Source organism: Leptodactylus fuscus, chromosome 6 (genome assembly GCF_031893055.1).
Source record: "Leptodactylus fuscus isolate aLepFus1 chromosome 6, aLepFus1.hap2, whole genome shotgun sequence".
NCBI lineage: Eukaryota > Metazoa > Chordata > Amphibia > Anura > Leptodactylidae > Leptodactylus > Leptodactylus fuscus.
The window spans coordinates 133,882,373-133,895,214 of record NC_134270.1 but is presented as its reverse complement, the minus strand read 5'-3'; the positions used below and the strand labels follow the sequence as shown (position 1 = coordinate 133,895,214).

Genomic DNA, 12,842 nt, shown 5'->3' with positions numbered 1-12,842 from the left:
CAATGTCAACTGATAGCATTGACCCTTAGAAAAAAAAATCCATTGCAATCAGAGTTGATAACTAATGTTACTCTGCAGAATGAGTTCTATAGTCAGGTACACCAACAATGTAAGCAATAATAATTAACTATTTAAGCACCATCCACTTTATACAGAAGTAGCAGAGTTCATCTAAACTTATGCAATTGGTTAAACTGTAGCTCTGTGGTTTCTGATCACAGAAGACAACAAAAAACAATGAAAAGTCATTGAAAAAGGTTTTTTGAATAACTTTTCATTGGTTTTTGTTGACTTCTGAGATACAATATCAGGTTACAACAGTGTAAGCGATTGTTGAAGTTCAGGTTAACACTGCTGCATCTGTATTTATGGCTGGCACTCCTGGTACAATAAGAGGGTTTTCAGGATAAGAGATAATGATGACCCATTCATAGGATAGAGCATCTTCATCAGATGGTTTAAGGGTCGATACCCATCACCCCCACTTATCAGCTGTTCTCAGCATCTCCGAAACGAATGCTTCATGCGCATGAATGTGTGCTAGCTATGTTTTTCACGACTAGCACACTGACCCATTCTAAAGGCCCCATACACACGCCAATGGATTATCATGGGTCCTTGTAAGGGCTGTGAGCTTGGGCAAAGTTCAAGACAGGTCCCATACCTGTCCACTCTATAGCCCAGGCTATAGCAAATCAATGGGTTCCAATGTCATGGGGGCATGTCCCTATACAGTCCGTCTTCAGTGATCAGGGTCAACCTGTAGGGGAAATACTTACTACAACAGATATGACAGCTGAACAGATACTACCTCACTAAATATATACATTGTCACACATATAGGTTAGCCATTACTTATATGCAGAGAAGGAGAAAAGGCAATAACTGAGAAACAAAAATCCAAACACGACACGGCTCTGCTAACCTATTCATTAAAAATAGATTAGAGTGCGCTGATGCTTTTCGGCGGGTGCATACAGCAGATACGGATTACTAGCCAGCCAGGGTGAGGGAATTGGGCGTTTTCTATGGAGGGATCCAGCGGCTGCTTGATAAGTGGCAGAGAGGAAACATACCAGTCCATCTGATCCTAGTCTTGATCTTCTGGGACCTCTATGGTTCCTTCCATTGATCACATCTCCCTTCACTTCAAAGTCATACTGAAACAAGATAAGAGACGCATGAGGATTTGTAAAAGCTGAGAGGAGAAATCTGAGAATCTGCACATGTCGGAGTTAAATAGAGTGTGTATATAATATTTCTTGTAAATTACTTTGCTTATTGTACATGTCACACAGATCTTACTAACAACTATGACACCCATCTTCTACTATACACATCCTGGGTGCATGGACTTCACAAGAGACACTCAAAGCAAAGCTCCAGACCAGTCCTTGACTTACACTGGTTCTAGTTCTTAGTTATAAATTATTTGGGGGAATGCAGTGTTAAAATAAATATGGCCATCATGACAGCTTCCATAGTGGAGGCCACTTGCTTTCTCGGTCCCTGGTTATATTATCCCATCTTATATTATCCTAAAATTGGGCAGATTTGCAGTCTAGGAGCCAGAGAGTGACTAGTAAGAAAGGACTGGCTACAATTAGTCACTATTAATTCATATATTCTAGATATCCGGCCCATAGAATGAAATGAGAACTAGTCAGCATGACGGTCAATTTCCAAAGTAACCATACAACACCAGAATCTGTCCTGAATAGTTCGTGTAGTTGAAGGGAGCTGTGCCAGAGGAGCCCTGGGTGCTATAGACTTCCCTTGGCTACCATAATCCACCCCAACCCACATCTACAATGGTTAACCCATTGGGTGAGATGCACAGAGAGAATCTGTCCGCAATAGGGACACACATTGCGGCAACCACAAACCATGCAGTAAGCATAGCTCTGAAATTTCAGCCAACAACCAGCCCATAAAATGCCTGTGTGACGCCGGTCCTAGGATTATTGGTGATTTTGACACCTGCTGTAACCAGGCACCTGTTGATGGACAATCACTGCCCACAGTGGTAATATAAGTAAGTGTACAATGACAACAGGAAAGTAGACACACAAACCTAGTTGAGCTCATTACACCTATTTAGGTATCAGCCACCCAAAATGGTAGCAAAGACAATGTCCAGTTGGTGAGATGTGACTATCGGTGCTACTCTAGCAGACCTGGACAATGTTCGGCACCACGGGCCACACCCGGCCCTTTGACTGCTTCTATCCGGCCCGCATAGCTAGTGGAAGGTTTAGACTATAGACCAAAGACTATAATGGGGTCCGTGTGTTTTTCACACGGAGCAGTACTTTTCTTTCCACATGATTCGTGCAGACACCGTGCGGAAACCCCACGGACTCCATTATAGCCTGTATGGTTTCCAAGCTAACCGCTATTTAATGCGTTCAGTATTCCGTTCGGGGGGTCCCCAAGCAGACTCCCCGAACGGAATAACGTACACAGATGTGAACCGGGCCTTAGTTGTGTGGTTAAGTAATGAATAAGACCACCGTATATAGTGTATGGTCCCAGTAGACTGCACAATATAATGTAAATGTAAACCACACGTGATAGCAGCACCAGCCTACTAGTTTAGATAGTAGACACTTGTCATGGCCATTAGCAGCATGGCTTGTTTTTAGCCATTACTGGAGCAGAGACTGAGCTCCTATAAAGAATAAGACTTTTTCTACAAGTACAAAATACATGAAAGGATTAGGCTGAAACATACTTGAGGCTGCTTTGTGATTCTTAAGTACATAGCATGCTCCTCAGAAGCCCATCGTGGAGCTCTGCAGTGTACACAGCAACACTAGATAGAGGTTATCTAATTGAATACCTTGCATTATATTCACCAGGCAATGGGAAACAATTATCTTCAAGCTGAAAGACAGCTTGTCTTTCCCCAGACTGCAGATTGTGCCAACAGTCAAGTTGCAGGGCACAACTCTCAGAATAAGAATCAGCTGTCTGGTCCTACCTCCGGACCTCATGTTAATGTATCGTCCGGCCATGGCCATTAGACATTCATTAGGATTTAGTAGATGGGAAAGAAAACTTGAAATAAATCAGATAAGTTCAGGCTCTGGTAGAGATGGTGTCCAGATCTCTTTCAGACTCATTAATGTGCAGGAGTGCGGAGAGAAGAGAAGAACACAACGGGAGCTGGAGTTAAAGTGAAGACGAAAAGAAATTGTTACATCTCTAATTGGAACAAGATGCTCATTTGTCTCGGAAAGATGAGAAAAATGACAGCTCTAGAGATGCCTTCACACGGGGAGAAATGTTAATATTTTATTCTACATTCAGTAAGAGGGAATGGAAAATCTCCTTTAACTTCATCGATTTGCTCTTGTAGCTTTAGCTGATTTTGATGGACATGTGACCTCTTTCAATCTCCTTGTATATTATTAGGCTCGGTTCCCATCTATGGTGGAGGCTCTGTTACGGATTCTGTCATTTTGGGGCAGAACATTATTATTCCCATAAAAACAGCAGACACTGTAGTGCACTCTGTTGTAAGTCAGTGAGGGCGATTAGTTACTGGTGCTCATTGGGCGAGAAATCTATACACACTAATAGGGATTATTGATTTTGCTTACATGTATAGCGCCATCATATTCCACAGCGCTTTACAGACAGTGTCAGGCATTGTTCCCTATAGGGCTCACAATCTAAATTCCCTATCAGTATGTCTTTGGCGCGTCGGGGGAACCCACGCAAACCCGAGGAGAACATACAGACTCCTGGCAGATGTTGTCCTTGGCTCAAAGGGGAAAGAAAATAAAGAATGGAAGAAAACCAGACCACCACATTGGAAACCTGCCCCACATAGTAACATGTATTCCCCCTCTAATGTAGTCACAAATATTAGGTGCACGTCAGCCAAACCTACCACGGATCACCTAACGCAGCGTTTCCCTTAGAAAACTGACACACTTTGGTGGGGAAGATGACCACATGCCTTTATCCAACATTATCTTACCTACAATGGATCTGATTTATGACAAAAAATTATCTTTCTGGCCGGGTAACATTGGTATATCTTTTTAATCATATAACTGTATATCCAGGGATACAATTGTCTGGGATTCAGCTGCATACCTAATGGTTATATGCTCACTATGTACAGGGGTGAACAGAGCGGCTTTGAATGGAGCAATGTGCAGCAGATAGGTAGCTCTTGAAGATGGGCAGCCATTATTGTGCTGACTGGTGGGGGTGCTACAAGTAGGACCTCAAATGATCAAATACCGACAGCCCGTCTTAAGTACAGTTCAATTTTAAAGGGGATTTTCAGGAATTTAATATTAATAACCTATCCTTATAATAGGTCTTCCTAGGAGACTCATGGCACCCCTATGACCAGCTCGCTAAAATGAGTGCGGTGCCCTAGAACAAACACAGCTTTGTACACAATGAAATGACTGTGACTGGATACAGCAGCTCAGTACCATCCAAATGGAAGGGGATGAACTGAAGCACCAGTCAATGGCAGTACAATGCATGGAGAGGTGCTGATAAATGGGAATATTTTGCGTTTGCCCCACCAACCTGATATTGATGATCTCAGGTTCTGTTATAGCTAATATTTCAATCTAGGAATCTCAGTTCTCTTGTAATATTAGAACCATTTTTCTAGCTGTACAAAGATATATCCATCTGAAATCACAACTCAGAGGTTTCTTAAAGGGGCTCTATCAGCAAAATTATGCTAATAGAGCCCCACATACGCGTGAATAGCCTTTAAAAAGGCTATTCAGGCACCATAAATGTTATATTAAACCCCCGTCCCGTTTTTAAATAAAAGCATTAAAACATATACGCAAATCTTACCGAACGTGCACCCTGGGCGGGGATGCACGATGCGACGTCAGCTTAAAGCACGCCTGCCTCTTCTGTCTTCTTGTAGTAAGTACACCCTCTGGTTCTGTGTCTTCTTCCGGCTTCTTCTCTTCAAATCCCGCACCTGCGTAGTAGCGCTTCCCTCTGGAGCACTACTGCGCAGGCTCACTCGCCATTTTACTTAATGGCAGTTCGCGAGTGAGCCTGCGCAGTAGCACTCCGGAGGGAAGCGCTACTACGCAGGTGTGGGATTTGTAGAGAAGAAGCTGGAAGAAGACACGGAACCAGAGGGCGTTACTACAAGAGAAGACAGAAGAGGCAGGCGTGCCCGATGCTGACGTCGCATCGTGCATCCCCGTCCATGGTGCACGTTCAGTAAGATTAGCATATATGTTTTAATGCTTTTATTTAAAGACAGGACCAGGATTTAATATAACATTTACGGGGCCTGAATAGACTTTTTAAAGGCTATTCACGCATATGTGGGGCTCTATTAGCATAATTTTTCTGATAGAGCCCCTTTAAGGAGAATGTTACAGCCTTTTTATAATAAAAAAGGAAGTTAGATAGGTTAGTAAATGATATTACAAAAATGGTCACCAAACACTCCTGAAAATAGCAAAAAATAAATAAGTTAAAAAAAAAATACACTTAATGATCCAGATGATCCCAATATCTGTATCACAGATATTGATTATTGCCGCAATCGGATATTCTTGATCGGATCACACCAAACATTATTTCATACTTAGCTTATATGTCTTAAAAGTGATTTTGATGTTCAGAAGAGGTTGCATGAAGAAAGTATAAAGATCTCACAAGAAATGACCAAGGCATGAGAATGCAAGAGGTGAGGGTCAATGAACACGAAGGTACAGGAAGCATGGCTCTTGTGAATGATGACAGCCATAGAAATAAGGCTCGGTGTCAAGATGCTTATCTAACATCTCCAGAAGGATATTTAATATCCGACTCACCTCATCAAGAATTCTCCCCTCTCTGAACGACTGTACAATCCCTAGATAAAGAGAGAGTCAGAAAGTGACTGATTACATTAGAATTTGCTCAATGCAGATAAGCCGCCTTAAGGATTGAAATAAAAAGGGGAAAAGAAAATCATGTTTGAGTCAGTGTCATAAATTTCCTCTCTGAGATGCAGATCAGAATGATTTTATATGATGTTCAAGACGTACGAGCCAGGAGTAGAGACACAAATAAGAAGCTGTTTATAAGGGCATGCAGAGAGGGGGCACAAATAAACCTAAGCAAGCCTTAGATATCATAGCATAAATCATAAAAACTGACAAACCCCTCTAAAACACCACGCACAAGGGCAAATATGGTCTAGAAAATTCAGACCATACATTGCCCGCATATCCTGGATCCTACATGTTCCAGAAATCAGGACTCTCTGCATCATAGAGATCTATAATACTAGGAGACCCTACCTTCTCCTATCTCCACTATCTTAGTCCTAACATCATACATGACTTTTTGGGTCTACGCACCCAACCAATATCCACAGTGTCTGAATTCATTGTAAGGTCTCATGCACATAGTGCGCTTATGGCTCAACATAGTACAGAACAGCAATAAGTCACCCACAGACTATCCACCTCTAAGGGTACCTACTTTACCTCTCTTACACTATGTTCATATCTTTCTATTTAATCTCCATGACAGGCTCCATATTGCTCTCCCCTACAATCAGTGGTGGGACACAGCGCATAAAAATAGCGCCACCCTTACCTATAGGCTGTGACTGGTACTGTAGCTCATTCCTATGCATTTACAGAGGACCTTTACCAGATCGGAGATGGCCAATGGCATACAACATCTGATGCAGTCTCCCTAAATCTGTTCAGCCATTCCAAAGATATAAACCCTTTGTAATTGGACATGTTTTTCCACAAAATCAGTTTATCATTGATGTGATATGACAGGATATTACTGATCACTCTATATTGCTGTACACTGTTCTGTTACTAATCACTCTGTATTTCTGTACACTGTTCTGTTACTGATCACTCTGTATTGCTGTATACTATTCTGTTACTGATCACTCTGTATTGCTGTATACTATTCTGTTACTGATCACTCTGTATTTCTGTATACTATTCTATTACTGATCACTCTGTATTTCTGTATACTATTCTGTTACTGATCGCTCTGTATTTCTGTATACTATTCTGTTACTGATCACTCTGTATACTATGCTGGCCACTCTATACTGATCAGGAGATAAGCAGTTCTTCAAAATCCGGTACCATAGATGGTCATGTTATAAGCTGACTACTCAGCCCCTCACCCTTCCCCAAATATACTAAAAAAAAAACTTTATGGCTATTGTCTAAGTTAGTCTCAGTGGGGATCATAAAATAGACGCCTCTGGAAGTCATCGAACGATGGGTATATCAGTATCATCTATTTTCATCTATTAAACACTTATTATTTTCCTTGACCATCTTAGAGTTACTGTGGGTTTTTAAAAAAAAAAAAAAAAAAAATTTGACTACATCCTTTTAGTGTTGATGCAATTTAGGCTATACTAGCCAAGTGGGCGGTAACCTTGTGGCTTCTCTGTGTGCTATAAGTGACACCCCACTTAGCTAGTAGACCCTAATTTACATCAACACTAAAAGGGCTTGTATATCTCTGGACCCCATAATGCTCAGCAGTGACCGTGCCTATCAGATGATGGCATTGTGCTTTTAAGACCTAGTGGCACTTTTAGGGCCATATATGCTAATTCAAAATATTATGCTATTTCAATGTGTCTTCTGAAAATAAAACCTACATATCCCCACAATGGGAACCAGCAGAAATTAGATCTGGCGTGTGTAAGCACAATAAAAACAAAAGTTTTTCTCCAGCTAATCCCTATAATAAGATTCTGTGAAGAACATAACAATGAAAGTCTAACACGGTCTTAAATATATTCTTTTTTTCCCTTTGGTTCTACTTTGAATGGTATAATAAGCATCTAATCATAGAGTCTGCAAATCCACGGCTTCTACAATAAGAAGTGACAGCCGCTTCTATTTTGACAAAAGGCCTAAGGAATACATAGCGATATCTCCGGACTGCAATATTAATAAACAGGAAAGTCACATAGAAAAGAGGAGAAAAAAAAATATATAGTCAGATAAACCAAGTCGGTGGAACGGAGGCATATCTTGGCCAAGGATAAGGGCAGCCCAGAGCACCTAATATGCAGATAATGGAGTCCTTTAAGGACTAGATCTGATAGCGCAGATGTTGAGAATTATGTATGGCGCTACATTTGTATATTTAAAGGCCAAGAATTTCATTCAATCAAGTTTTTGCAGAATTCTTAACATTTTCCAATGGGGTTTAGCCTGTGAATTAGCATCATAGAAAAAGCCTAAAATGTTAATAAACAGCCAACCTTCTTTACAAGGCCAGGGCTTTGGATGTTTTCTGATGTGCGTACCAATGGTTCTCACCACAATCTACAATCTGTGCGGCTAAATGCAACTTTAAAGACTTGTGCATATGGCCATATTCAGATTACAGATGTGATACTGGCATAATTTACCCTTGAGCATTACATTGGAGCACATCGTACTGCAAAGGGTCACATTACTGTATAACGTGTCAGCAGCCTAACATGGGCCTGTAGATACTCTGCTTACCGGGGTTGGAGTATACGGCATTGTTGAGCACTATTTCAGTTTATGATCCAAGTCACACGACTCATTTTGAGCCATATGACTCAGTCTGGGGCCAATATACATCACCACTTCATGGTTTTGGCTATTAAAACCCTATCCATACTTACATTCATAGCTCACCACCCATTTTCTGCCAGCAATTCCCAGAAAATATTTCAAAGTCCGTTCACATACAAGATGTTCATCTACAATGGAAAAAAAGAAAGAGATGTTAGAATGTATAAGAGATATACGTAGTGTTAAGCTTAAAGGGAAATACCCATCTCATGATGTTCTAGCATATCACTAGCATATGCCTTCATTTTATGATCAATGGAGGTCCCACTTCTGGGCAGTGGCACAGCTAAAGGCTCAGGGGTGCTGGAAGTTCAGAATTGGCTCCCCACCCCCTATCATTGTAATTTTTAACTAAATCACTGGGTTTACGTACTAACAGCCAGGGGCCTTGAGATCCACGATGACCTGTCCACAGGAACTGCAAATCCCCAGTGCCCCCACTACAATGTACGAAGCTCTGTACACTCTAGTGGTGGCATTGAGGCAGTGCAGCTCTGCTCCTCTTCGCTAGGAGCAGGTCTGATTCTGGTTGTATGCCATGTATACAGCTTCTAACACCTGGAGGCAGCCAGATAGGCAAATTTGTGCCTGGTCCAGATGTCCAACCTTCACTTATCACAATCCGTAGATAGGTCATCAGTATCCAATAGTCATGGGTCTTAGACAACACCTTTTCACTCCCTGAAAAGTAATTGTGGCCCCCTCAAGTCAATACAGCCCTCCATGTGCTCCTTGCACGGTAACAGTTCCTCCTTGGTGCCCCCAGCAAGGTAAATGTGCTCCTTTTTGTCCTCTTAGGAAATAGTTCCCCTCGCACATAGGTAATAGTGCCTCTCCTTAGCTAAAAGTTAATAATAATAATAATAATATTTTATTTCTATAGCGCCAACATATTCCGCAGCGCTGTACAATTTGTAGGGTTCAAATACAGACAGAAAGATACATTACAAAGAAAGTCATTTCACACAATGGGACTGAGGGCCCCCACAGGTAATAATTCTCTCTCCCCCACATACCATCCTGATCTCCCCTGCCACACTAATGTTGTGTACCATGTTGAACCACTGCAACGTGCCACCGCAGCACGCCATAGTATAATGCCTCCTATACTGTGGTGCTGCTGGTTCTGAGAGTAGGAGACTGGGAGCCAGGAGGAGAATGGAAGACGCACACCTATGGGCCCCCCTGGCTAAGGTGAACACTATCCCCCCTAAACTACTTGGAAGACCATCATCAATCCTAAAAATGCTCTAAATCAGCACCACAGCCCAGTCCGCTGCTTTGCCTTCACAGCAGCGCTCCTCACCATGCAGAGGAGATGCAGCAAATAAAGAAGTGCTGCAGTTTCCTCACTCTCAAGTCTCTATATCAATGATATACCATCACCATGAGATGTAAATACCCCTTTATAATCATACAAATTTCCTTATGTAGCCATTGTTGTACAATAACACCCGCAGAGCAGACTTTCTAAGCACGCTCGTGTTAATTCAGGAAATGTGTTCTAAAGGAGAACGTCAGAATCGTCTTACTTCTACCAGCCAAAACTACGACTATAGCTGGCAAACCGTCCCTGCATTGTTCCCACATGTACCGGGGCACATTAGAGGTACGACGATTCCAAGGACTGTCTTAGTCATTTCCTATTCATAGACGGCAGCAGCGCAGGGAGAAGACACAATCCTGATCTAAGTGGTGTGTCACTCATTATGGCACTATCTATCCTCCTCAGGCGTGGACAGCAATGAAAAAACAAAACAAGTAGAGAAAAGCAGGATGGCATTTCAATCCGCCCACCGGCACATCATCAAGCCCAATTAATGGCCTACGGCACCAGCCAGAATGAGCGCGCTCGGGGTACAGATGTAGTCAGCGCTAGGTCTGTCTTTTCAAATACAGACGGCAATGTCTATTTTTACATGGGGTTTGATTCACTCATTATCTTTGATCTTCTATGACGCAGATGGATTATTCAGACCACTGAAATTTTCTGTGAAGAGCTGACCGGTAAATGTTTTTCTGCCTGGTACATCGGAGAGAACAATAAACAGGAAATCTGGTATAGACGGTTGTAAATCTAACCCTCGCAGGCGGTACAGCTTCTCTGTCACATCAAACCAGATCTTTGATAGAAAGAACTGCTGGTAGTATTGATTATTTATAGAGTTGCAATAAAAAGTAAGTGAACCCTTTGGAATTATCCGGATTTTATCATTGATGAATGGTAAAATGTGGTCCAAGTAGACAAAAACTATACAAAGAACCAACAATACTAAGAAAAAAGTTTTATTGCTCACATCTTTTCTTGAGTACATGGAAAAAGTAAGTCTATGTTAATGACTTCTCCGAGAGCAAACGGGGGGACGGGGGGGGGGGGGGACGGGCATGAGAGCAGGAGACAGCGGCGTTCTGTGGCCACCCAGGGATCCCTGGTGTCTGTTTGTTCACAGCACAGGCTGATCTACCAGTAGAGTCCGTGGAGGAAAACTCAGTGAATTTTTTGTTCAAAGTGCTGTGGTAAGAACTGCGATGCATTCCCGCCACGGTTGTTCCTGCAGCGCTTTAGCGCGGCGTTTCTGGCCCGAGGGGCCTTAGCCTTAAGCCCCGTTCACAACAGCGTTCAGGCCATTCCCTTCCCCAATCCAAACGAAATATGTGGAGAGAAAAGTGCGGCTTGCATTTTTCATGCAGAAACAGAATGAAAACCACATGGACCCCATTATAGTCTATGGGGTCCGCAGGTTTCCTTAAATAACCGCTTTATTATGCGGATAGGTTTTCATTCAAGGGCCCCTAAACGGACTCCCCGAATGGAAACCCAAATACAGATGTGAACCGGGCCTTAATATGTTCACGAATAAAAGAATATTTCCAAGGGGTTCACTTATTTTATTTATGCGACTATATGTGCTAGCATATACCACAGCACTATACGCAAACTTGTGATCACTTGTATTAGACCCTGTCCCCAGTAAATCTTGCAATCTATTTTCTCAGACACACATAAGGCCATGGATAAACCATAACTCCAAGGTGTTAGCCATCTATTCACTCATATCACAGAAACAAATGGGTCTCCGTTCATGATGGGCCGTACTAGACTCATCTCAAGAAACTAAGGTTGGAAGACAAAGATCACAAGAAATGTCTTGTTTTCAGTTCTCCATAGCGCTAAAAAAATGACTAGAATGGAATATCCGCTATAGTAGTCAATTGATAATGGGTCCCTGCAAAGGAAGGAGAACCTTTCCCAAAACATACACCAGAATAAAATACATAAGCTTCAGAATGAGATCTAAGACGCCACAATCGTTCACATGTCTTTCTACAAATAAGCTAAAGGCATGTTGCAAAATGCTTCTCCAAGACATGGATTAGAGGAAGCTTTCATACTGATCAGAACCATTTCCCATTAACCTTTCTGTGTGGAGATAATCCGTGCAAATCCCAACAACCTGATATATATTCTAGGGGCATCAAATCTTATTTACGCAGTGTGTTGGAATACAGATCAGCATTAGAGAGGCTTCAGCCGCAATTGCCATAACCTACCTGTTTTCATGATGACATGAGTGGTCGATTCTGTCATTTGGCTGGAAAAGGCGCTCTGGGTTTTCCGCGCAAACTTCTGAACCAGAATCTAAGAGTGAACAAATAAAAGTAAATGTCCAAAAGATGAAAAAAAAAGTAACCCTTAACTTAAGCAGACTAAGAACAAAGTGATAGGCATTAAAAAGTCAACTTTATTCTATAGTACAGTGCTATTCAACCTCCAAGAGTCGCACACTCAGATGAGCATACTGCCCAAAGCAGAAGAGACCCCCTGAATTTCACAGAGCAGGCCGCGCAACTGTCCATCTGTAGATATAGATGACAATGCTGGTGTCACATAGCAGTCATAGTCCTTGCTTATGAATAGGGCAAATTTAGGTGGGTCAGGTAATCCATCTGCCGTTGGAGACATGTGCTTGACACTTCCGTACAGGCCTAACCTTATTGAAGTCATTTCAGGGTTCTGTACCCAAATATTATACGACAGCTTTAAAGGGGTTATAGCAAGAAAAAGTAAGCTTACCAATACATTCCCTGCACTGGATAAGCTTTAATTCTTGTATATAAATAAGTCCCTTGGACCTGTGACGATTACATTTGTAGAGTGCAGCGTGGTGCTGGAAGTCTCTGTGTCGCCTGATACCATTCTGGCTCTTTGTGACGCCACCAATTCTGCTCTTCTCCTGCTGC

General features: G+C 42.1%; 1 protein-coding gene across 1 annotated transcript in view; it reads right to left on the bottom strand.

The window, feature by feature from the left end:
- BRCA1 (BRCA1 DNA repair associated) overlaps positions 1 to 12,842 on the bottom strand; it is a 104,919-nt gene that overhangs the window by 22,785 nt on the left and 69,292 nt on the right. The window contains exons 16-19 of the mRNA XM_075277288.1: positions 12,153 to 12,240; positions 8,651 to 8,728; positions 5,826 to 5,866; positions 1,077 to 1,160 (exon numbers count right to left, since the gene is read on the bottom strand). Of these exons, the coding sequence (XP_075133389.1) occupies positions 1,077 to 1,160; positions 5,826 to 5,866; positions 8,651 to 8,728; positions 12,153 to 12,240 (291 nt within the window). The remainder of the gene's footprint in view (positions 1 to 1,076; positions 1,161 to 5,825; positions 5,867 to 8,650; positions 8,729 to 12,152; positions 12,241 to 12,842) is intronic.